Source organism: Orussus abietinus, unplaced genomic scaffold, assembly GCF_000612105.2.
Source record: "Orussus abietinus isolate OABI.00-Male unplaced genomic scaffold, Oabi_2.0 scaffold27, whole genome shotgun sequence".
Taxonomy (NCBI): Eukaryota; Metazoa; Arthropoda; class Insecta; order Hymenoptera; family Orussidae; genus Orussus; species Orussus abietinus.
This window is the reverse complement of record NW_019394254.1, coordinates 377528-402832: the sequence shown is the minus strand read 5'-3', so window position 1 is coordinate 402832 and position 25305 is coordinate 377528. Positions and strand designations below refer to the sequence as shown.

The 25305-nt window shown below is 40.6% G+C and overlaps 7 protein-coding genes across 10 annotated transcripts; 3 read left to right on the top strand and 4 right to left on the bottom strand.

The window, feature by feature from the left end:
* Positions 1 to 7: 7 nt before the first annotated feature.
* Positions 8 to 2086, bottom strand: LOC105694756 (putative malate dehydrogenase 1B). The gene is made up of 7 exons (XM_023434036.1): positions 1940 to 2086; positions 1666 to 1869; positions 1282 to 1565; positions 922 to 1211; positions 658 to 842; positions 460 to 595; positions 8 to 378 (listed from the first exon to the last, which is right to left on the bottom strand). The coding sequence occupies exons 1-7, from the start codon at positions 2084 to 2086 to the stop codon at positions 194 to 196; spliced, it is 1431 nt and encodes a 476-aa protein (XP_023289804.1). The 3' UTR covers positions 8 to 193.
* Positions 2087 to 2324: 238 nt separating this feature from the next.
* LOC105694775 lies at positions 2325 to 4005 on the bottom strand. 2 transcript variants are annotated; one of them, XM_012415728.2, is made up of 5 exons: positions 3698 to 3992; positions 3351 to 3616; positions 3096 to 3285; positions 2902 to 3000; positions 2325 to 2833 (listed from the first exon to the last, which is right to left on the bottom strand). In XM_012415728.2, exons 1-5 carry the CDS (start codon positions 3759 to 3761, stop codon positions 2706 to 2708), a joined length of 747 nt encoding a protein of 248 aa, XP_012271151.1. In that variant the 5' UTR covers positions 3762 to 3992; the 3' UTR covers positions 2325 to 2705. The 2 variants fall into 2 exon arrangements, with proteins under 2 accessions (XP_012271151.1, XP_012271152.1); XM_012415729.2 differs by having other exon boundaries at positions 2741 to 2833; positions 2907 to 3000; positions 3698 to 4005.
* A 228-nt stretch (positions 4006 to 4233) lies between these two features.
* LOC105694755 (mitochondrial import receptor subunit TOM40 homolog 1-like) lies at positions 4234 to 5184 on the top strand. The gene has a single exon (XM_012415702.1). The coding sequence runs from the start codon at positions 4234 to 4236 to the stop codon at positions 5182 to 5184; it is 951 nt and encodes a 316-aa protein (XP_012271125.1).
* Positions 5185 to 5518: 334 nt separating this feature from the next.
* On the bottom strand, positions 5519 to 8891 carry LOC105694811 (endoplasmic reticulum lectin 1). 2 transcript variants are annotated; one of them, XM_012415830.2, is made up of 7 exons: positions 8567 to 8886; positions 8326 to 8499; positions 7728 to 8249; positions 7226 to 7279; positions 6463 to 6624; positions 6090 to 6329; positions 5519 to 6000 (listed from the first exon to the last, which is right to left on the bottom strand). In XM_012415830.2, the coding sequence occupies exons 1-7, from the start codon at positions 8714 to 8716 to the stop codon at positions 5752 to 5754; spliced, it is 1551 nt and encodes a 516-aa protein (XP_012271253.1). In that variant the 5' UTR covers positions 8717 to 8886; the 3' UTR covers positions 5519 to 5751. The 2 variants fall into 2 exon arrangements, with proteins under 2 accessions (XP_012271253.1, XP_012271255.1); XM_012415832.2 differs by lacking the exon at positions 7226 to 7279 and having other exon boundaries at positions 8567 to 8891.
* A 341-nt stretch (positions 8892 to 9232) lies between these two features.
* Positions 9233 to 11913, top strand: LOC105694812 (ubiquitin-conjugating enzyme E2 J1-like). Its single transcript, XM_012415833.2, has 5 exons — positions 9233 to 9533; positions 9619 to 9824; positions 9893 to 10083; positions 10144 to 10261; positions 10338 to 11913. The coding sequence occupies exons 1-5, from the start codon at positions 9497 to 9499 to the stop codon at positions 10584 to 10586; spliced, it is 801 nt and encodes a 266-aa protein (XP_012271256.1). The 5' UTR covers positions 9233 to 9496; the 3' UTR covers positions 10587 to 11913.
* Positions 11914 to 13765: 1852 nt separating this feature from the next.
* On the bottom strand, positions 13766 to 15606 carry LOC105694813. 2 transcript variants are annotated; one of them, XM_012415834.1, is made up of 7 exons: positions 15504 to 15606; positions 15233 to 15284; positions 15098 to 15150; positions 14980 to 15013; positions 14679 to 14785; positions 14493 to 14605; positions 13766 to 14371 (listed from the first exon to the last, which is right to left on the bottom strand). In XM_012415834.1, the coding sequence occupies exons 1-7, from the start codon at positions 15554 to 15556 to the stop codon at positions 14109 to 14111; spliced, it is 675 nt and encodes a 224-aa protein (XP_012271257.1). In that variant the 5' UTR covers positions 15557 to 15606; the 3' UTR covers positions 13766 to 14108. The 2 variants fall into 2 exon arrangements, with proteins under 2 accessions (XP_012271257.1, XP_012271258.1); XM_012415835.1 differs by having other exon boundaries at positions 14493 to 14599.
* Positions 15607 to 15940: 334 nt separating this feature from the next.
* Positions 15941 to 19777, top strand: LOC105694810 (ras association domain-containing protein 4). Its single transcript, XM_012415829.2, has 9 exons — positions 15941 to 16185; positions 16484 to 16578; positions 16662 to 16868; positions 16944 to 17084; positions 17166 to 17345; positions 17410 to 17889; positions 17976 to 18258; positions 18352 to 18571; positions 18652 to 19777. The coding sequence occupies exons 1-9, from the start codon at positions 16146 to 16148 to the stop codon at positions 18710 to 18712; spliced, it is 1707 nt and encodes a 568-aa protein (XP_012271252.1). The 5' UTR covers positions 15941 to 16145; the 3' UTR covers positions 18713 to 19777.
* The last annotated feature ends 5528 nt before the right edge of the window (positions 19778 to 25305 follow it).

Sequence of the window (25305 nt, the reverse complement as noted above, 5' to 3'; positions counted from 1 at the left end):
TATATGTAGTTATGCAAATAATAATATGATAAATAAAACAATCTAGCAGGTAATGTAACAATATCAAGATTCACACGTGTACTCGGTAACTTTAAAGGTTAGTGGTAAACAGTAATACAGTGCTGCCACCTAACAAGCGGAAGTAGATTGAAATCGTTTCTGCACATGCGCAATGTAAGCTTTTAACATGATTTTAATTCAATTGTATGAATTTGCGAACAATTTCATCGGCAGTACTTATTAAGCTTCGAAATATCCATGACGGAATATTTGGAGTAGGAAATTCGGAGCATGGAGTCCATTTACGAAACCTCTCTTTTGTTTTTTGTAAGTAAACAGGTTGAGAGAAGAAAAGTCCTTCTGGAATCCCAAAGGTACCTGGCAATAAAAAATAATGCGAAGAGTAATTATTTTACTATCCAAACTGTAATAATTATTATTGAAGAAAATCTTGCATACCATCGGAAAAAATTCCTAAAGATACGATCTGATCATCGCTGTTGTCATTTTCACTGTACCATATTTTGATAATGTCACAAATAGCTTTACACATATGATTATTATTTCCTTGGCTAGTTCTGATAGCAAAGTTATTCTAAAAAATTAAATACACAGTAGAATCTTACAAGTAAATAATTTAAGCAATTTTGAAAATACCTCATATATGGGTTGCATCTCGTAAGGGCTTTTGTTATGCACTGCATAAAAAAACCAACGGAACTCTGTACAGTTTGTGCCTATGGGCAATGTTGATTTTTCACTTGGTATCGATGCCTTTGTATCCAGTTTAACTACTCTATGTTTTTGAAGCATGTGACACATGTCGATGAAATCATTCACTCCTGTAATAAATTAAAAATTACATTTATAGCAGTTATTTTAATTTACAATATATGTACTGTAAAAAATATATTCATCGACCTAAGAATCCCCACACAGGAGGACAACCAACTTCGTTCAATGGGATATTCATTGATTTAAGAAAATTGTAAACTACTTCTAAAGCATAGTGAGCACTGACTGCAACAATATTTTCTTTCCTCAGTTTTGTAGCAAATTTTGTTAGAACACCAGCACAAAAGCACGTTGGCCCTGTAGAGCAAAATATTACTTTCATGTGAGATGGAGCATATCTGTTTATTTGTTCAGCTAATTCATGCGTGCTTTCGTAGTTACGCCGTAGCCATTTCTCTGTTTTTCCTTGACCTTGCCTAAGCAATTTAAATTTACTCATTTTGGTAATTTCATTATCCAGTTGATTTTGACGTTTTTCATGCTTACCTTGGTACATAGTCTAGTATAAGTAGAATGTCACAATCTGATAAACCATCAGGTATCGAGTGCAGCACGATGGCAGCATTCAAACCACCTCCGATCAACGATGCATCTTTAACAATTTCCCTTAGCTTGGAAAAATTAGTAGCAGTATCAATGAGATTGACAGTGACCCCAAGTTGCAACTGCAATTCCTTCATCGTTACCAATTGTGCTACTAGATCTTGACAGAAAGATTTTCCTGCTCCAATTATGGTTACACGACGATACTGCTTCTGAATATTCTGTGACTTAAACTCTGTTTCTTTCTTGCAAGCCTAAGAATAGATCTGGTAGTTTGAGTAGAAAATTCTTTATAAATGTTGAATTGGAAATAATTATTGGACCCACCAATGTTGTATCTAATTTTAACTTTTCAAGTTGTGATCTTGTAAGTCGAGAGACAATACCATAGTATTCATGTATCAATTCCCAAAATTGTGTTACTCCTCCGACATACGAACGATTACCTCCACAAATTCCATTTTCACGCCAAATTAATGGAGATGTCATATGAGACCAATTGTTAGCGTTGCATATTTCTTCTAACCAAGGCTATGATACAAGTTTACATAAAATTAAATAATACAGTTCCCTAAAAGTTTTGTATAATGGATCAAAATACCTTCCACTCATCTTCTTTTTTGAAAATCCTTTCAAAATAAAAATTTGGTAGCATGTCAGATAAATTACTAGCGACATAACAAACATGACCAAATGCCATATCGTTAGGTATTCCTGCTACAACAGTAATAACTTTATCAGCAGCCATACCTTTTACTTATAGTTACGATGGATAGTTCAATGTCAATTAGGTTAGCATTAAAAAAAAAAAGAAAGAAAGAAAAACAAATTGAAGTGAGCAATGAAATTGATAGAACTTTCAAGCTTACTGACACAGACTGTCTACTTTTTGAATGTTGTAATTAAATTCGACACGTGTGCACACATTTTTTATGAAATATAATGCATTTATTTTGGTCTGATGTTTTAACCATAGACATGTCATACAAGTTACAGTTAATTTTACATTTTATTACTATTAATACAGTCTTAACGTTGTTTGTGACATTTCTGTAGTCTTCTAAGAGATCACTTATGTGTGGGTACGAAAAAAATATTTGACAGCTTAGTGCAAAAGGGTATGTGACATTTGACACTTGCAACTTTTTTGCACTAAGCCCTTTATTTGTAGGGAACAAAATTATTATATAAATTAAATTACAATGGAACCTGCCTCACATTAAAGCATTTAATAATTCAGAAATAAAATGCATCGATTAGAGTCTGAATATAATTCCCAAATTCCTGTTTTAAACAGAACATTTCTTAACTTAATCATTCGTTCAAGCGAGGGTGCGAAAGTAATCTATAAAGGCTTCTTAATTGAGTTAAAAGTCATCATCGGTATCAGATAATTCTGGTAAATCGAGGAAGGTGTCCTTGTCTATTTCATCATCTGATGCATCAGTAAATATCTTAAAGGTAGGCATTACCGGAGAAATGAGTGCTTCAGGTTCTAAATGTTTGAAAGAAAAAATCGTGATTAAATGCATAACTTATAAATTAAATAAAAGTGTATCTTACCTAACTCAAAACCTTCGTCTTCATTTTTGTTCTTAGAAAAATTAAGCACTTTCATCAGGTTGTTGAACTCTTTATCAATAGATTCACTGAACAAGTAATCTGGAAATGTCCACAGTATGCAAAATTCAATACTATTTAAATTTGTCTGCAATGCAGTAAAAAATCCCTATATCGTGATAATAAAATGTACATACTAAATTCACGTTCTTGATCATAAGGATGAGCCAAGATCTCTGGTTCTGGAAGTCGATCATTTTTCTTGTTTGCCATCTTGGGTGTTAACGGTTTCTTAAAGCAACTTTCATCCAAAGATTTCTTTGCTTTCAGACTTATATTCTTCAAGGAAGATGCTTTTTCTGACTTCATTTTCAAAGGCTCGTTAACCTATAAAATAAAACCATAATAAAGAGGCTGTAATCGCATAGTACCCACCTTTGCTTATCATCTACCTTTGAAGATTTATCTTTGTTGCGAGGAGAAACGGGTCGTCCAGAGATATCCAATTGTGTCAGTTTCGGCTTGCAATAATCCAACTCGCTGTCGCTACTTTTAGATACATTAGGAAGAGGTGTAGATGGACGATTTAAATCAGAATTTGAGCGCAGAGACAGCCCCTTTGGCTTTCTCGTAACCAGACCAGATTTCAACGGTGGCTCTAACATCGATCCCATAGTTTTCGACTTCGTCATAGGGCACATTGTGCCCCTAGAATATCCTAAAAATAAAAGAAAAATAGTTATAAAAGTTTCCGCAGCATTAAATCTATAATTTAATCCCCGAAAGGAAATCATCTCACCTAGTACCGAAGTTTGTTTTCGAGGCTCTCCAACCCCAGCAAACAAATCGAATATATTGGACATTTTCAACCACTGTTGTTCAAATCTCAAGATTTTCAATCGTTTATTAAACGTTAAAACTGAGGATCACTTTAAACTTAAGTAAACTCTCGTGAGTCCGTGCTCAAATGAATTCTTTGCCTGACAAATTCGAGTTTCATACGCTTTTCGGTTACTTCAATTTCTGTTCGCTTCTTTTGTCGGTTACAAAATCCGAGTGATTCTCAGCTCCTTCAAAATACTTCAGCTTGAAAATGGAGAATGGCGGGAAATTTGAACATTCAGTCCAAAGCCATATCAAAAGGTGGCGCGCTGACGCCACCTGGAAGGCGCGCGGAGAACCAGAGATACAAAAGCGATCTTCCGTCCGACGTTAACCTCCGCAGCCGTTCGGTGACAATTAAAAGCCTGTAAAAACCCTTACGGGATCTCGTGCGACGAACGGATACCACCTAAATGTCCTCGAAGCATTGCCGGACATTGCTGGTTAGAAATAATGGGCATAGCGCTCGCGTCCTCGAACAGACGCGTCACGGACGACGGTCAGCCTTGCGTCGTCTGCAGCGAAGGCTCGCAGCCGGGGAACCCGGGCAGCTTCGAGGACATTCACAAGAAGGTGAAGGACCTTTATCCCCGAAACTTCGAGGGAGCCCGATTAACCGTAAGAAAGTTGCTGAGCAGGCACTTCGACGTGTCGCACACGGTAACCCTGAGCTCGGTGACGCCCTCGGGGTACAAGTTCAACGCCTCCTACTCGGGCACGAAGAAAGTGGGTCTACACGAGCGGTACCCTCTGGTCAGCGGGGATTTGATGCCGAACGGAAACCTGAACGCTCGGCTGGTGCACACCCTCGGGTGTAGATGCAGGTTCAAGTTCGCCGCTCAGGTCGCCGAGGGGAAGTACAAGGCCAGCAGCTCCTCCCTTGAGTATCGCTCCGACGACTCCACCGTGTCCCTGACCCTAGCTAACCCGCACCTGATGAAGCTGCAGGGCACCGTGGTCCTGCACTTCCTTCAGGCCATTACTTCCAGGATTACCTTGGGAGCCGAAGTCGCGTACCTCGGGGAACCCAGAGTACCCAAAGGCATGCGGACCGTCGTGTCGGGTGCCTTCAGGTACAGCACCGGTCCCATCACCCTGTCCACCACGATCGGGAACGCCGGCGTCCATGTTTGCTACCATCGCAAAGCTAGTCAGCAGCTGCAGCTGGGCGTCGAGCTGGAGGCCAACTTTAGGACCCACGAGTCCGTTGGCACGATAGTCTACCAGCTGGACGTGCCCCATGCCGACCTCGTGTTTCGGGGAATCGTTAATTCCGAGACCTCCATCGGAGCGGTTTTCGAGAAGAAACTTTATCCCATTCCAGAGTCCTCCTTGGTCATCAGCGGGTTACTCAATCACGCCAAACAACAGTTTCGCGTTGGGATCGGACTCAACGTCGGCTGACATAGATCGATCGTCCTTATGAAATAAATCGTTGCATCTCTTTACGCCGAGAACGGATGGGAGATGACTCGCGGTCCATCTCGTTAGAGGAGCTCGTAAATGCTCGTTTCTTAATTCTTTTTCCGTTCGATGGAATACTTGCAAATTGGGCGATCCAACGTTAGTCGGGAATCGCGCATCTTTTGATGCTTCGAGAACGTAAGACGGATATTTCGATTTTTGATTCGAGACTAATAATCGAGTAAACCGAACGTCTTAAGTCGGGACGTTTTTAAAGAATTGTTATATTAACGCGGAGTAAACGTGACAATAAATAATTTGTATTGGCTTAGGATACTTTGAAACTTGTGTCTTCATCGTGTATTATAATTTACAATGTATTTTTTATTCGTGGTTTGTGTCTTTTCACTGAATTCGATCTGGGTTTGGAAATATGTTCACGCTCTATAGATTTTATATCCTGAACCGGTTTTCTTAGATATGAGTAGAAAACTGAGCGAACACTTGGGTGTTCAAAAGTGCTTTTGAGCATCGATCAATACGTATTTTTAGAATTAATTAATAGAACTATTCGTCTCCATTTGCTATTCTCTCGTCCAAATCGTTTTCTTCTTCCTCCTGCAAGTATGCTTTCCAATCGATGTAACTCCACGAGGTTTGATCACTTAACAGTCCATTATCATCCGCAAATTCGAGGATGTCGCAAATTAGTGGAGATTCAACGCCCAGGATATATTCGCAGGTTTTAGGTTCTAGCAAGAACAAGGATACGCTAGCTGGACTAGTTGTCTGAGGCTCTACACATTTCAGTTTAACCTACGGCAGTACAATGTTCACTAAAGAATAATGAATTTTTAAAACGCAGATAGTAAAATTTCATTGTCCTCAAAAATACATTCGCTTACCTCTGTTTGTCTTAATTTACCCGTTTTGTCACATTCGCTGCCACCACTGTAAAAGTGAGAAAGCTGCTTTCTTTGAGCCAGGGATTTTGGCCTTTTCTTGGGATGGGCTTCGATCCATTCCAAGTGCTTTTTTAAATTGAACCTGCCAAGGTTTACTACGGTTTTGGACCCATCCCTTTCCACGTGGTATTGGGCTACGAAGCGTCCGTAACAAAACTCATATTTCCACCATCCGTTACCCTGAGAAAACATTTTATTATATTATGAAATATTCGCAAAGTCAGATAAAGTATTATATTCTACATAACGTCAAAGGATAAATATTCAAATAGTTGACACTTCCACTTGACAGATATTATATAAGATTATGTACCCCATATAAGCAGTTTTTACCACTGAGGAAGTTTTGAACAGGAGTGATGTCGACTGGACTAGTCCCTTGTTCTCCGATAGGACTTAGACTTTTATCTATGCTGTTGCTATTGTCAATTCCGTCCACGGGATGAATCTTAACTCTAACGCGAGTTTCTCCATCCTGAAATAAGACGTATTTTAGACTAACATAAAAGTGCATAAATGCATCCGTATCAATTTGGCACTGATACGATAACAGGTTTGTTACAAGGCCTGATTTATCGGAACGAGATAACGTCGATGAATTTAAAGGAAAGTAACGTCTTCCATTTCCCAGGCCCCGTAAAGTGTACCGATGAAAATGTTAATATGTAAAACTATGGACAGATTATACAGCATGGATGGAAAAGTTAGTAGAAAGGAATTGTATTGTATAATGATAAATATCAGTTTGTAAAGATGTAGAATATTGAGGAAGGTAATTTATAATTCTCTGTAAATTCCTAATTCTGTGCACTATAACATGGAAGATAATTTATCAAGCATTCTGGAAAGCGAGTTGTTTAAGCAGAAAAGTATTTTTAAAATGAGATGATGTATTTCTAGTCTTATTATATAATTCATATATTAGTGCGTGAAGTGTTTAGTACGAGATATATTTCTTTTTTTGTAGGTAGTATATGAAACAAGAATAGAATAATATGAAACATTTTGCCACATTGGCTTACTCATTGAGCAGGAAGCATTAGTCCCAATCCCAAAGATATTCAAAATACTCTAACCTGGCCTTCCTTATCTACATGGAAGATCGCAAAGACTTTCTGCTGGTTCCCATCCTGAATAACAAACAATTATGTTGGTACTGAAATATCTGTCACAGGAATAAATACATAAAAACAATTCATCCTTCGTACAAAAAAAAAAAAAAGAAATACACCCAATGTAGTTCTAATATGAATAAGGAAGTATACACAAATAAGTTTCATTTGAACCGTTAAAACTTCATCAAGAACATTATCATTTGCAGAGTGAAAAATAGGCTGTAAAAACACTTTGATATATTTCTTGTTCTAATCATGGAGTCCTAATTAGTATATAAAGCATAAGTTCAAAACCGAACAAGCAGGAACTGAGTTTCTTCCAGTTATAAAGTAACACTAGAAAGTAAATAAATTCGCAACTACATGTAGTAGCCTGTATTTTAGAAGGCAGTCAACTGTTGAAGAAATCGCACCCCTGAAGGAATGGATATATTCTAATCTAAATAGCAATAGAATACATTACCGTCACTTGAGGATGTCTGAGTTTTAAGCTTTCTGCATCCATTGCAGATAATGCCTTTGGTTTTCTTGGAGCCCCATTGACAGGTCTACAATTAATTTCATTTTCTCCCGTGTCCTGTGGATTATAATCTGGGTGGTGGCAGAGTAACGGAGAGAGAACCACTGCCTCATACTCACAACTTGAAATCTCTTTTAGAGAAAATACTTCGTGTTTACTATGTTGATAACACGTGTACAATACTCTAATCATTCTCGGTTTGCCATTTAAATCACAAAGTGTACCATCTGACATTTTGATTTCCACATATGGCATATTGACCCCTTCTACCTTCTTGACAGGTATATCTGCTTTATTAGAATTTTTTGCTCGCTGATCGTACTGTGCCGAGAGTTTCACTATTTCCGATGGATCTAATTTACCAAGATAATATTCTTGAATTTTAACCTTCTTTCCTTCTCGTTCCTCATGGTATTGACGCACATAGCGGCCGTGACACAATTCATAGGTCCAGTATGATTCTAACTATTGAACAAACATACTGGTATCGTTAAAAATTCACCATTATTTCAATTCATTTACCAATGAATGTAATATATACCTTGAAAGAACACGAATCTTGGGTGAAAAGTGGAGACAAAATTTCAATGGGATTGAGCCACGTATAGGTTTCTCCATGATCATGTTCCTGTTTTGTTGTATCTGGGATGAAACATTGGTATCGCTCGTTATTTGCTGTTGTTATAAAATAAGGTGCTACATTGGTTTGCGTTTCCTGCAAGGTAATCACGTAATAATTTACACGTTCTTATGTGTTAAAGGAATACGTTAATAATACGTACCAATAAATCAGCGCTACTTTCGCCTGGCCAATTAATTCTAAACAAAACCGTATCATCGAAGCCTTTAAGATCGTGTCCAGCAATGGACACAGTCGTTTGACATACAAGAAGGTATATATAAAAATCGCTTATAATAAACAGTTTCCACATATTTTTTATTTAACGGCGCCACTTCATATATCGTCATCCAATCATCAAGAAATTTATGACACGACAAATGCCTCTGCCACATTCATGTTCCATTCCAGTGTTGCCAGATATCTACAGCTGGTTTAAGTAGCGTTCCTAAATCATAGTGTTTATTCATACAGAATTTTCACTATTCAAGGTTTGCAGCAACTATTACACAACGTATAATGGTCGCCATTCGTTTCTTTCCGCAGAAACCATAGATATAGGAATATCTGAGACATAGCATAAAGTACATAAAATACAGTGCACCATTTTTTTACTTTTATAAAAATTATTTTTTGTAACTTGTACTATGTCTGCGGTTTCCATCACCGATTTTGGCAGTTGCGACATTAAATGGCATAGGTCGACGCTGTTCGATAGGTCGAAACTAGTGGAAACTACGGTCGTAGTCGGAACGCAACGTCGATTATTCGGCTCAATTCGGCTGCGCTCGGTTTTGCTCGGCTTGCTTGCTGTCGGACACTGGCGAGCGCGTGCGCGTGTGTATGTACGGTCACACGACACACATCGGCTCGAGTTATTTTTTGAAGAAATATCGCGAATCCATTTTGACCACGTAAAAATTGACCTTTTCCGGGAAGGAGATGAACCGATTGGTGGCGGCGTGTAGAATGTAAGGAACGATGTGCGCGTTCTCGCGTAATCGACGTAGACACGTTTTTTGACACTTCGGGGGTATCGGTCAGCTGGGTTCTGCTTTATACCGCGAGCGAAAACGCTCTTGAAACTTGGAAGATGACATTCGACGGAAAATACAACGCTAAAAGCCCCGGTAAGTGTTCCGAATTTAATTTGTCGAATATTTCCCAGGTCAAACTTTGTCTAAGAATGGTACTTTATGTCAATTTGGTCTATAGCCGTGAAGAGATTAATGCGGGAAGCACAAGAGTTGCATGAAGCAACGGAGGAATACTGTGCTTATCCGTTGGAGGACAACCTCTTCGAGTGGCACTTCACCGTGCAAGGGCCACCGTTGACAGACTTCGAGGGCGGTGTTTATCACGGCAGAATTCTATTACCACCAGAGTATCCAATGAAACCACCAAATATCATATTACTCACGGTAGGAGTCACGGTCGAATCGTGGAACATAAAGGAACGGGTGTGAAGATAAATGGTTTATAATTCTAGCCTAACGGCCGATTTGAAGTTAATAAGAAAATTTGCTTGAGTATCTCTGGCCATCATCCTGAAACGTGGCAACCATCGTGGAGTATCCGAACAGCTTTGTTGGCATTAATTGCATTCATGCCAACTCCAGGGAATGGAACTATCGGTTCACTGGATTATAACACCGAGGAGAGACAAAAGTTGGCCAAGAGGTAATTGAATTGCTTCAGTAACTTGATTTCTGGTAACTATTATGATGTCGTTATTCTTAGGTCGTTACAATGGCAATGTGACATATGTGGTAAAACTGCAACCTTGTTATCGAAGGACACGGTTAAGAAACCTATTACAGAGGAAGAACAGCACATGTTAGATACAATTGCATTGAAGGTATCGATATTAATAAATATTGGTAGGAAAAAACGACTACCACCTCCATGAATTCTGAAATAAATAAACGTTATAGGCCGAAGAACCATCAACGTCCGAATCTTCTTTAACGTCAAATACAGACAGTATTCAAGACAACGACCTGCGGAAACGTAATGTGGAAGTTCCACGTGTGGAGACCATTGAACGACAACAACCAGAGATTATTATTAATCATCAGGAAGACATTATGTCCTCTTCAAACGATCTTTTCTGGAGTATACTTATAGCATCTCTGGTGTCAGCGATCATCCTTCTTGTTTTGCGACGACTATTCCTCGTTTAAGTTGCAGCGCAACTTTGTGAACAATGGACATTACATCTGTACGCATGTTATCGGATTCAAAGTAAATTTTATACACATTTTACGAACAGCATTTTTAAACTTAGTGTGCAGAGGAAATTTATACTTGAAAGGGATGTCAAGTTTGAATTGTATACAATGTAGTAACACCATACAACTGTGCAATATCTGTACGAAACACAAAGTCATCTGTCACATTCACTACTAGGAATTTCAGTGCTTACGATGCACAATTGATGTAGCAGAGGTATGCAATTACCCTCACTTGCTGATTTTTACACATTGTTGGTTAAACGAATATGCTTCACTGAGTCCGTGTAATAACCTGCAGTTTCTTCTGTGTCTTAGATCAGCTGTAAGCTACTAGTCTTTAATTAATTTTGAAATCGAGGTTCACTCCAAGGTCTCATATATATGTATGTTAACTGTACAGTCTTTGAGGCTGTAGCTTATGAAATTTAGAAATGACTCGTTGCTTGCATTTATTAGCCATAAAGTAGCAATAATTACTAATAATAATGCGAATGAAAGAGATATTTGTACACATTTTGAACTTATATTTGAGCAGTAGGATGTAATTATCACAAACTGGTCTATAGATGAATCGTCATTGTGCACAGTATTTAATGAATGTCCTTCGTTATTTGAAGCCTTGACGAACAAATCATAGTCTCTTGCATTCACTGTTAGTTTTTCGATACTCCATTCTCAATGTACAATTATATGTATACTTGCAACAAATCTCGCACTGACTGTATTGTACCAATTTTGCATCACCTTTGAAAATCTTAAAAAACATCTCAAATACTGGAGTAACGACTCTTAAAAAATTGGTTCGGATACCCAGATTTTGACAGAGACCAAGGGAAATTTTATAAAGAAACTGTTTTATTGAAGCATACAAATGTACTCGTCTTTTAGAGTAGAATTACGTTTTGAAACCTTCCCTAGGGATCGGACATTCTCGTAAATGTACGGTACAGGCAAATTCCTAACAATTTTGGCCCTGATTACAATTCTGATATGAAACACAGTACCTCTCGTCTAATTATACCTTACACTGTGTTTGACTAGCTTATTACGGCGATTTCAAACTGACGGCGAAATGTCATGACCGTAACGGCACTCGAGGTCAACTACAAGAAACAGTCCGTTTTTTTTTTAGATTGAAAAAGATGCCGAGAAACTAGATGACTGGTGTTAAAAGACCCCGACATTGTAGACGTCGTTCATCGGTAACTTTTACTTTTTACATTGCAGTTCCCATTCGCATATAAGCCAGAGTAAGAATAAACAGTCTTTTTCATTTGTCACGTGTACAAAAGTCTGTCCATCGCGTGCACCTCTGCAAATGATCAGACACGGTCGATAAAATTGCCAGTCCACGTCGCCTCGACATAAGGTTTCCTTAAAAGCTTTCCAGTGATTAACAACGCCACGACATTGAAAATTTCGCAAAATACATAACACTACTTATTTGCGCTCGAAATGCATACCTCAGCGTTTTCCTTGTCCGAGGAAACTAATTACAGTACTCGTTATTGCGCGTTAAAGGTAATCCCCGAGCAATTGCAAATCTAAAAACACTTGAAGCTCAACGCGTTCCAATGTATATCTGTACCTGAGGTGCAGAATCAATATTACTAATTTAACATTTCTAGGCACGTTGCTGACGCGTCTTCACGATCAAAAGTATTCAGATTAGCAATCTCTCGAGAGAGTGAGAAATAATTGCAATTTCTCCTCGAAATCTTATAAATTATCCTCCGAAATATCCTCTTTCTACTAGGACTGGTTTCGATTGGAAGAAGCTTCTACATCTTTAACATGTGCGCCTTGTGCTCAACGATACATACATTTAATAGCCCATAATGCAAATCAAATAATCTTAACGATTAACTGCAACCTCCACATTTGGTCCCGGTCGTTTAAGGTCATTAACACAGTCGCAGTAAAATGAAACAAAACAGCTATTCGGAAGGCTCACCGATCCAAAGTTTAGACACGTAGCACCATTGTTAATTTCATATATTTTTTTGGTATCAATTCCAGTTATTTAAATTATGTGATTCGATTTGTTATCCGGGAAGTGAAACGCGAGTATAATCAATTGACTGTGTATCGACCTGATGATGAATACCATCGAGCCAGCAACGACAACCAAGCAGGTTAATCTCAAATTCCAATCACAATTCCTTTACATCACCACCATAGTTTCTAATGTAAAATATATTTGTTGCTGAACAATTTTACATAAATAGTCCATCGAGTGTTATGCTATAAAATGTGTGCAACATATTATAAATTTTTTTTAAAGCAGTGCGATAACCATTGGGTAAAATCAGTGATAGAGATTCTTTTCAATCGTTGTAAGGCAACCCAGTCGGTACTAGCACTCGTTCGAACGTTGGATTTTTACTCTTTATAGAACTCCTCATCCGTCGATCTATATAACTATAGTACAATGCATAGTTCTTGTCGTAAACGTTTCTGTACAGACACCTAAGTATCGATATTAATACTAATATCAGAGCTACTCTAATCACTTTTCTCGAGACGTGTCTATGTAGTTCAACTTTTCAAATCTATCTATTGAGATATTGACGTTCGAGATTATTTACAGTCTCTATGGATAATCGATCAAAAGTCTATTTGCACTGATTTTTACAGTGTGAATAGTCGATTCCTCTTTGTTGTTTCATATCTTTCTTTTCCTAAGAATTAAGAATGGTAAAAAGGATAATCGTGGTATCATCTTAGACGTTTTGTAAAACCAACGAGTAGTTTGTTATCGTTTTGTAGAATGTTTAAACAATTTTGGGAATGTGGGCGATAATCTGTTTCTGCTTTCAACGGTTATTAATAATTTGTTATTCTATCGCATTGATAATTTATTATCGATTTATTTTTGATAATTAGCTAGTAAGTTTAATAAAAATAGAAAATTATGAGATTCGAGGAGTAGACATCAATTTTTTTACCCGTTGTTTCGTAGGGCATTAACCTAATGCCACCTCGAAATAATTTTGAGTAACGATCTGTAGACTATTGATGCTCACCCAAGTAACGCGTTAAATTTATTAAAACCTTAATGAGATCATTTCATCAGTTAATATTATAACATTTCTGTGCAGTTTCTCAGAAAGTCAAACTTTACGTTAAACCTTTAGCTTTCTAGTTTATTTTGGTATATTAGCGTGACGCTAATTTATAAATTCCATTGAAATAACTTTTAACATCCCATGTAGACTATCTAAGGTCATCGAAATATCCTGCTCAACTTATTAAAATAGTGATGAGGTAATGCAGTTAACAATCTGTGATTTTTCCAACCTCTAAGCAATTTCACTTTTCTGTCGATGAGATCAATTACGAACGAGTTTCCGCCTGTCTTATATTTTTGAAGAATAGAAGATATCCTTTGTACCAAAAACCGATGAAAACCATTCCTTACTCTAATACAAAAATATAAACAGCCCACAATTGAAACGATTCCATAATTTATCAGCTAGTACCTGTCCATTCTCCAGTTTCTTTCAAAGCTCTATCTGTTAGTCTTTCTATTTCAGTTAACAATTGTTCAGTCTCGATGTCGACACACACCATGTCAGCTTCAACCGGGTCCCACTCCAAGCTGTCGAGAGTCGACACTCTGGACCAGGGTGAATTTGTCAGACTAGAAGGCTGACTATTATTGTTCGATAGCTGCGCCAAGGAACCTTCGCTGCTCTCCATCTTATCATTCTCTATGGCAGGTAATGGCATTCCTAGATGAATAAAAATTTCATTTACAATGTACATAAAATGTATTCATCAAATTTGTTGAAACCATTTTATCAAGTCTTTTCAGACTTCCCCATTTTTTTCTTGAACACACTGTATACTCACCTTCGTGTTCCCACTCAAGATCTAAGGAAGACGCAGGTGTAGAAGACATGCATCCTTGGTGTTTCAACAGTGAGCGGGCATCGAGAGTTTGAAATGGCGTATCCAAACTAGAACTATTGTGCAGTTTAAATATTTATAACATGTACTTGAAAAGACACGCTTTCCCAAGTCTGATATTTTTATTACCTTGTTGATGCATTATTTCTGGAGCTTAATCGGGCATATTTGCTTGTACCTCTTGGCCAGCCGCTTTCTTCCACCAATTCCAGGGTCACCGGAGTTCCATGTTTTTTCTACAGATACATGTAATTCTTCCATAAATATATTAAAGCACTGCGAAATATTAATGGATAAAGATGCTTCATTTTACTTCATTGATTGAAATACAAATTCCAAATATTAATGGAATTTTCCATTTTAATTCATACGGTATCGTCTATATAGTAACACAGTAAACAGAAACATCAAACCTTTCTCTTTACTTTACCTTTAGTCGTTTCAGGGACAGATACGATAAGAGTCTGTCCGGAAGGCATGGTACAGAAATTGATAATTAATCGGAAACGTCAATCAAACTTTATCTGATGAGTAAAACTGGCATTTACCTTTTAGCTCTCCCAGCCTGTTCCGTGTTTCCAGTTTCTGCTTCGTTCGTGAACTAGAAAAAGAAACTTGTGGAAGAAGAATCGTTTGTAGGTTATTGATTAGAACAAGCAATCAGACAATTTGAGATAACGTACCTCCACTCGACCGCTTTCCTGGAAGAACATACTGGAATGTCTGTGGTAGGACCTTAAACGAATAAACAATAGAACAGAACAAGATATACAGAATGAAATAAATTTATGAATGAAAATTTGATGACGATTCTTAAATCTAAACAGCGTTCAGTTACTCCAATTTTAATAGCGATGTTCCGGCATTTAAAATTCCGTCAGTTAAAGCATTATTTCGATGAAATGTAATTAATTTCATGGTAAGTCTGTAAATTTAGATGGTAATTGTCCTAACCTGAAGGACGACGGGTCGACGACGTTGAAGCAGCGGCTGAGGCAGGCCCCCATGACCCGTCGCGTCGAAGCCCCGCACCGTCATTTAACCTGCTTTCTAATCGTTCATCCGACTCGTCTTAAATTTCACGTGAAACACGAAAAATATCCTGAGGTTCCACCTCGACATCACGAATCAGTCAATCGTGATTCATCGCTACGCTCGTCCATATCTGCCGCGAGGACCGGCTCGTACGCAGTCGCGTCAAATCATAGAGAGCAGTCGCATGCACCTGTGTATACATACATCTGTCAAAACAGGCTTCCATGAACCACTGAATAAACAGATGCGAGGTAAAGTAGAAAATAAGCGACTGTTCACGGACTATAAATTTTTAGGTTAGAAACAGAGAGTAGAAAAGATGCTGCTTTAAAATGAGACCGGAGAGGTTATAGATAGCGCCACGTGAAATATGTGCGAGCTTTTCCAATTCTCTATGGAGGGCAGTCCAAGATGGCGGACAACTGACTTCTTTAACAACCTTGGAAAACATGTCGGACATGTGTGTCATCTTCACGCGAAGACTATCGTAATCAAAATGTCTTAACCTTTGTGAGAAGGGTTGCAGTGAATAAATTGCAGCAGCAGGAGGCTTGCGCCGTCATGTGGAAGTGTCACAAATGCGGGAAACCCGTATATTTCGGTCTGAAACAATATTTTTCATTAAGCCAAGTGCGTTCCTGACGTTGTCAAGTACATACGCTGTCAATGAATTTTAAACGAATCACTGTCAAAATTCAAGTTTTGTAGCAAGAAATGTAGTACGTATTTATTTTCGTCGGAGTTTTCATGTACTAGACAACTGAGGTAGCGATACGTCGATGCATTTAAATCGAGGTTATGTTAGTTTAGTTGGTTTTAATTTCTGTCACCAATTCTGGAACTCCATCCATGTACCTTGTATAGAGAAGATGCAAATTCAATAAAATGTTTATTTTTAGCGGAGCGTAAGCAGTCATTAGGATATGATTGGCATCCAGAATGTTTACGGTGCGAGGAGTGTGGAAAGCGATTAAATCCTGGACAGCATGCAGAGGTAATGAAAGATAGCCGTAGGGGAAGGAATGAAATAGTTGTTATAATCAGTTATTGCGATCTTTTAATTCTTACTTTAATTAGCATAAAGGAGTTCCCTATTGTCATGTTCCCTGTTATGGAGCATTATTTGGTCCCCAATTATTCGGACATGGTACAAGAGTTGAATCGCATACAAGTTTTGGGAAAAAGGAATCCCGCTCATCGTTGCCAAGATCACATTTGGAATCCAAGTTAAAAGTGTTTAATCAATATTACGAGGGTAAAAGTGGTGGTATTAGAAGTCGTGAGGTTAGAATTTTTAATTTATTCATCTCTTATTTAACTAGTATGTAGATCATGAAAATGAGGTTTGGATTTATTAAGGTGAATGGTCGATTGATATTGGAAGGAGCACTTAGAATCTATTGGGGTGTTCGCGGAGTTATTCATCTGAAAGAAGACGATGATCAACGCACGGTTGTTACAGCACGAAACAGAAATTCTTGTCGCCGAAGTGTCTCTGAGGTTCGTGCACCCCTGTTGAAAAAAGTTCGGTTGATTTCAATTTGAACAAAATGTTTTTTAATTTTTGTCCATGGTGATTAGGTGGAAGAAGATGAAGATAAGGCAGAGACGCCAACTAAAGATATTGCAACAACTGAGAACCTCCCAGAGAGCGAACCTAATTCCATTCCAGCATCACCTGATCATTTAAAAAGCTTAACTTTACCTATGAAGTTAGATGTAAAGACTATGGAATGGGATGAACTGGACGAATTACTTCAGGTTTGTAACTTCGATCTTTGTGATAGTACATATTGTTACATATTATGACAGTAGTCGTACTTAGGTGGAGCGCAAAGTACAGGAAGGCAACAAATTATATCAGACCATGCCAGAAAGTTTGCCATCGATTAGTTCACATTCCAGTACAGAGACATCGGCACAGTTGAATCAAGCTAGTACAGAAGCAGAATCCCGTGGAAACTCAACAAGTGGTTACCAAACCAGTAAAGACGACAGCAGTGTAAACAGCACACCCACGCATAGCATAGGAAGTTCCTCTGGTACCGATACACCTATCTACCAAGGAACTGTAAATAGGAATGGCACACTTCGTAGGGTAGAATATTTTGACAGCCTTGAGAAAAATATTGCTGGAAATAGACACAGCAACGATGACAGTTGGATAGAAAAGGGTTTGAACCGCTCCATGTCTGGACCAGATTGTCTTCAGAGGCACCGAAATGATAGCGATACTGACTCTGTAAATTCCCTCCACTTTCGAGACGACGACAACATGACCATGTCAACGGATAGCGGTCTCGAGGTGTGATTTGCATTATGTGCTAAAATTCATTTATTCTTTTACTCCATAGCACTAAGAGTGTATTCGAGTTTTGTTACTTGTTTTAGTTGGATGGCGTTGTATTGAGACGTAAGCAAGGCTCAACAGCGATCAGACGTCGTCCTGGTGGTAGGCGACAGTCTAGGAGTAGATTACGTCGCCGATGCTCTATAAATGGTCACTTTTATAATAGAGAGACCAGTTTCTTCACACCTCCTCATGGCTCTCAGATGTCGGTGTGGGTTACCAGCTTGGTGAGCACCCAAGAGGTTATCAATCTCATGCTCGACAAGTACAAGGTTGACGCCAAACCTGACAACTTTGCGTTATTCGTAGTGCGTGATAATGGAGGTAATGTCCTCAATGTAATATCTGCAACGGATGTCGACAAATCTATTGTGTACGAGAATTACGTACAATGTGTATGTTATTTATTTATTTCAGAGCAACGGAGACTAAGAGACGACGAATACCCATTGGAGGTTAGGGTAGTTTTGGGTCCACATGAAAACGTAACTCGTCTCTTCCTCGTAGACAAGCTGTCCACTCCGGAAATTAGTTCGGACGTCGCACAATTTCTTAACCTGTCACTGGCAGAGTGTCACGGTATTTTGCAACGTTACCACTTCGAGGAAGAACGTCAGATACTAGTTCTACGAGAGAAGTAAGTCTCCCGAAGGAATTGAATTATTTTTGTGCGATTACTGAATCATCTCTGCAAACAAAAATGATTTAACAATTTAGATACAAGGAGATGCGGCGAAGAATAAAACAACGAATGGAGGAACTGAAGGTCCGCTTATAGGCTTGGCAATCGACGGATGTATAATCAAATTGACGATCCGTTATCTTCACGAACGTCCGATGTCGTTTATTATATTTGTTGCGCGTAGCGGGTTAATCCGTAACATATCGCTTTTTCTTTAATCGTTCGTAGTGTTATTAACTAATATTTGATTATCATTAGGCGTGCTTCATCAGTAACGAAGATGGCATGTAAACATGGCATTTCCATATTATCTTGCAATTAATCATGGTCGGACAGTTTTGTACTCGCACCGTCGCATTTTGAATAGTTCCAATATTATTAAACCGTTCAATTAACACTGGGATACGCGAGTGTATCCTCTAACATAGTCAGACTTATTGTCTTTCAGTTAGCAAGCTTTTACAGTTTATTTTTTCTAGTATATTTAAGTGAAAAATTAGGTTACAAATAATGGTCCAAGCGAGTAGCTTGAGGATTAGGTAGCTATGATATAATTAAATACATAGTCCCATAAAATCATTATCGTAGGTTACCTATTACCTATCGTACCATGGATTGATTGTGAGCATTAGACAAAAATTTGCCCATGCAGCAGCTCCAGATCCTCTTTTTATACTATAAACGTCTGTTTCGATACGTTTATATAGCTAACATTTATAGTTGTTGATAAGGATATATGTATTGACCGTTATTATCGGAGTAATTCGTCATACCTGTCTATCAGCGATGGATTGGCAAATTCTTTCCGAAATACCCATGACTGTTCTTGCGTTCTCAATGAACCAAGTTTAACGTATGCACAGCAATAGTACGACGATGTTTTATCAACATCGACGTACTCATCGAAAGGCTGATAAAAAAGTAACATTCGCGAAACTAGGTACCATTAAGTTAATGTAGGGAAACGGCATTTCTTTTTTCGACTTTTTTTTACTAGGAAATACTCATAAAGTACCATGACAATTCCAAAACGAATCAAAGCTTGGACAGAATTGATAATTACGGGCGGATGAAACTGGGAAGCCTAAAAATTGTAATATACGAATCTGTAATTGAAAGTTATACGTATACATAAGGAATAAAGTGACGTTGTTTCTTCTTTATGTCTGTTATCGATGGAATAAGGATGCAGAGGGTGGAGAATACGAGATATTGAGTTAGACTGGACAGAATGTATTTATTTATCGTTAGAGTAAGTAGAGTTAAAGTGGATCAATGCAGCGTTACGAGTAGTATGAATAGTAATTCATCATACGAGTCGCTAGGAACGAGTATGTATACCCACAACACCGAGGAGCTCAGTCGGCTCTTTGCACGACACTGATATACGTTAAACGTTACAAAGACAGTAATAACAATCATCGTTGTAGTCGTCCTCGTCGTCGTCGTCGTAGTCGTCGTCGTCGCATTTTAGGGCTACTCGCTACTACACGGCTCTTAATCTTTGGCAATTGCGGACACCAGGATCGATGCGGACTCCTTGCAGTTGCGCTAAAACGTAAATATCTTAGCTATCTAGGCCTGGCCACGGTATTTTCGCCGGTTTCCCACGTGAATTCGCGGCACGGGAACGAGAATGCAGTCGTCACGCTCCAAATAACCTCACGACGCGAAAGAAAAATCGACGCTAATTTCAGGAAAGGCGTAACGCCTCCGTGTACCGAACAACGTAATACAATCTGCTCACCGAGCGATCCTTTCGACGGAAACAAATTTGGACGGTTCCTTTGCAGCGATTTTGAGAATACATACGTATGCACGTTTCATATCTGGTGCGAAACTTCACCGAGTTCCCTCATTGGTGGAAACTGACGCGCGGGTCACGTGACGGGTTGCCTCTAACGGCGGGAAAGATGGCGGCGTTTGAATTCGAACGTGGGAAACCGATCGAACCGAGTGCTCGGGGGGCCTTGCTTTTCAATTGTTTCCGCTTTCCTTCTTTCATCTTCGTTTTTTTTTTCGGCCAGCGGACGGCACGCTGGCGCCACTCGTCGACGACGTTGCGAACTCGGGTTTATCACAATCGTGGCAAAAATGTGCCGTTTACAAAAAATACAATACGCAGGTCCGCAGCAGTGTATATCACTTGGCCAGCGCGCCAATCCGGCCGCGCATCTAACAATAACTTATTCCACGGCATTCTCTCCCTTTCACTCGCACTCCCACGCGTTCGCCATTAAATAACCGATTTTCTCCCTCATTCTAGCGCCAAGCCGTCTGGCGAGGGAGGCCTTTAGGCCCAGCCAATAGGATCGACGCGCATGCTCGGGAGAGCCAACGGGAGACCGGCAGTCGCGACCCATCCCGCGTAACCCGACCAACACAGTTTCCGGTAAACGAGGATAAGTGCACTTAGAATATGAGAAGCATGACTCTGGGAGTTTTGATTTGCATCCCCGATCTGTCAGGTTTGTACCTAAATCGTCATTCGCCCCGGCGAGGCGGCGTTACCATTGTAAAAGTATGGTATAATCGTCCATCCAGTCTCCGAATCTCCCTCGAGAGTAGCGGCCATAACCTAAAAAAAGAAAATAGGGAGAACGACTCGTTACCGCCGACTAGAGTAGGATAATACCAGCAATGCCCCTACGTTAGAAAGTCTCTGAACACAAAATATAGGAACGTAGGCCGCGAAATAATCCTTTTAATCGGATCGTAAACTCCCCGAAGCTAACCTCTCGCGCCCGATCGGTACAAACAGCGCGCCCACGCGCGATAAAAGTGAATCCAAATACAAAGACTCGGCGCAGATTGCGTCCCGTCAACGCCAGTTCCGATCGACCCAGATTTCAGCCTCTCTTTACGGCAGAAAATTCCCACGCAACGATATCGGCCGCGTAACCGGGTCTCCCATTGCGTCCTCGAAGCCTTGGCACTGGAACGGCAAGCGTTCTAGGATCGTTACGAATATCAATTGAAAACCGGGGACGGTCCGCGCCCCCGCGCGTTCTTTGGTTACAAAACATCTAGATCGATAGACCGTCGAGTCGCGGCGCAGCTCGGCCGCGTGGACGTAATAACTAGTTAAGTACTTCGAAAGTGTCATCTCGGCCCGCCGACGTCGATCCCCGGGATCGGCTGGCCGATCGAGCCGAGATCGAATAAGCATATCGATAAGACGTATCTCGCCTCCGCCCACTTGGCGGACCCGAGAGCCTTTCACACACGCACCACACGTACACCCTCTAAAATTCGATGTGCTCGTCCCCTCAACAATAACAACGATTGAATATGAATTAGAAAAATAACATTATATCGTAGACAACAATCGGTTATAATGTATAGTGTACTGGCAATAATATCTGTTATAGTACTTCGTCACCACCCACTCCGATCGGCTTTCTCCGCGGAAAGCTCGAAGCGGGAACCGCCGACAAGAGGCGTAGCTTTTCGATCTATCGATCGATCGATCGATCGATCCATCGCACCCACGCCGCTCCCCTGGATCGGTCCGAGCGACCGCGGCCTCGGGACGGGTTTTCGGTTTTGGGTTGGGCCTTTTCGGGGAGAGCGGCGGGCCGGAGGGTGCGGACCCCACCGAGTGCCGGGACCGAGTGCGGGGGAGGGGAGAACGCGCCGCTCCCCGATTGGTCGGCGCGCCCCCCACTTTCGCGACGGACCAATCGCGTGGCGGCGCGCCGCGCGGGGTGGGGGAAGGGGAGCTCCCAAATGACGTCGGGTTTTCCACATCCGCTGTTTTCCCCCTCATCCGCGTATCGGCGGTCCGGGCTTCTCGCGTGTGCCCTCGATCGATGGCCTCGTATCGATCCGAGGTGGTCATCGATCTCGGGTCGATCGATCCGCTTCTCTTCTCGTTCGCTCTTAGGATCTAGCTTCGGCTTCGCTTCCTCTTACCGTTAGGCTTACGGGCTAACACCTAGGTATCAGGCTAATCGTTAATGACTATCCTTTATACGGCTTGTACGACAGACATCGACTCGTTTATAATCAATATATCTATATTACAGTTATAGATTGCTCATTGTCAATTCTTCGGTTTATCACATTTAGTACAAGTTGAAAAATATCTCTAACATCCACATCGTGTCGTGTCGTGTCGCAATGGTACGGAAGGTGGACCCACTGGCGGGAAGTGCGACGGGTGGAGTCGCCGACTTAAGTCCCCCCGTCGTCGCCTGACTTTTGAGGGGGTTGCACCGCGTGATCGATCAAATTCTAGAAACAGGAATAAAGGACATTTTCCGCGAATTGGAAGCTCGATCTTTCGGTTATGCCGACCTCGAAAAGGGACGAGAAATCGGTTTCGAACCCCCTCGGTACGATTTGGGGGGGAGGATGAATCTTATCAGTGGGTATTTCCAGGTGTATCGACAAGGTGGGCCCGCTGCAATTACTTCAAACGATGTCATTGTAACTTGGCATCGTTCGGAGGGTGTAAACGTCCACATCGCACTTCCCGCGGGGTGTTTCTGTGTGTGAGTGTCGCCTTGGCGAGTGCGTCCGTGTAGGTCGGCCGGGAGTGTTCGCGCGAGTGTGTGTAGTCGCGGGTCAGGGTAATCAGCTACATATGCTTACATTCCATGCTCTACTATAATGACTCTATCGTCACGCTATTATACGGGAAAGATTTCTCTAGTAATAGGTAAACGGCGACACGATCATATTCGAAGTTACGGCCAAGAAGTTTCGAAGTGCTAACTTTTTTCCACGGTTCTCCCTCGTCGCTGCCAAATTTTCTTCCCTATTATTTTTTTTTTGGTTTCCCGATGTTCCCAATTTTTGCGCCCTATCTTTCTTTTTTTCCTTTTTCCTTTCATTTTCTGTAATCGACAATCGATCGATTTTGAGCAACGGGAGTATTGGGAGAGTCACTAGTTGGCGTTGTCCAGTTGAAAGGAGGAACCACCCCAAGGGGGCGAAAAAGTGTCGGGTTTGGAATTTTTTTTTATCTCTTTTTCTCTTTTTGACTTTTCCGAGGCGGATTAGATGGACATTGACGAGGGGGAGCACTCTTTTCCTTTATCTTTAGAATAGACACCGAAGACACCGAGAGACCGAAGGAGGACCAAAGGAGGAGAAGAGAGTTCATTTGGCCATGGGCCCTTTAAACGGACACCGAGTGGCCCGATCTACAAGCACTTTTCTATCTGAGCTATATCGGTAGCTATCTTCTTCTAGCTAAATACTAGCTAAATAGTCGCCCCGTACGGACTGACGGACGCCGAGGATTGAGCAAAACTGTTTATTGCACGGAACCGCGAGATCTGCGAGGGTTGCACGCGAGTTTTCGTGAATCTTGCCAATCCTATTGGGACATCCCTCGATTTTTCATCCCTTCCTTCCTGGAAGGAATTTTCTACCCGCTCGTTTCTTCCTACTTTCCCGATATGTCGAGGGGATGAGAGGAAACGACCGTCCTATCGCTATTAAATAAATAAATAAAATTAATGAATTTTATATAAATGTGTATATTTTAGTTGAGGTACCACACCTTCAGTCGTGGTCTTCGAAATCATACGAGAGAGGTTACTCGGCAAGGGCTCGACATCTCGTGGACGAGGAGAGTCGAGAAATGTGAGTCCTCGTTTTTGGAAATGAAAATAGTAAATTGGCCAAAAATCGACTCCTTAGGCACGACCCCGAGGCCGGACTCGCGTGGAATCGTCGAGGATTTATCGATAGAGGCCATGAATCATCTTTCAGAGTGTCTGGACCTAAGAATAAATCTCTCCTCCGGCGACTTGTTTTCCACGATTACGGCAACCCTGTCGATGGTTTATCAAGGCTGGGACGAACGTACGAACGTATTGTCGCCGCCTGTCGACGTACCGGGGCGTAATTACTCGTTATCGCGCGACAATGAGCGTAATCAGGTGGCACGGTTAAAATCTGGTTACTCTTTTTGCGGGTCATCGTTTGAGGGCGAAATAGAAAATGAAAGTCCAGATCCTCTCCAGGATATCCCGACGAGGACGTTCTCAAGGGATGTCCGTCCAAGGATTCGCAAGCTCCACTTCCGGGATGACAATAGATCGCGCGCATCCCTCTTCCTTGCCGCTTCTTTTTTTTTTTTTCCTTCTAATTACACTTGGTACGTACGCGAGTGTACTTCGTGTTTCCGCGAGGAACAATTCCCCACTCTTTGGCAGAATTTTTTCGAAATATCTCCCACGCGAATGGGACCCGAAATACACGCGAAATAAAATGTCACCGGACGTGTCACGTAAACAGGCGTGTTATTAAAAAAAAAAAGAAAATCCTTTGATAGTTGTTCGAAGGATTCGAGAAATCTCTTTAAGGAACCCAGCTTTAGAATTTCACTCAGCCAACGAGGAGAGAACCACCCCTCGCAAGTGTTCCTCTCTCTCTGTGTGTCTGTGTGTCTGTGTGTACATATACTTATATGTATCCGCATTCGCATACGAATATATATAGCTATATCCTCGGAACATCGAAAACCAGTTAAAAACATTGTATATGTCCCTATCTACCTATACACAATATATAGATATAATGTGTTTGTATATCGTAATCATACTAAACAATATTAATCGCATATACATACGAGTTACGGTAAATAATTATTAATTCAATATTTCTTACGCGTATATCACATCTGATCGTTCAGTCAATGTAGGAAGACCCTCGCCTCGCCTCCGCATTATGCG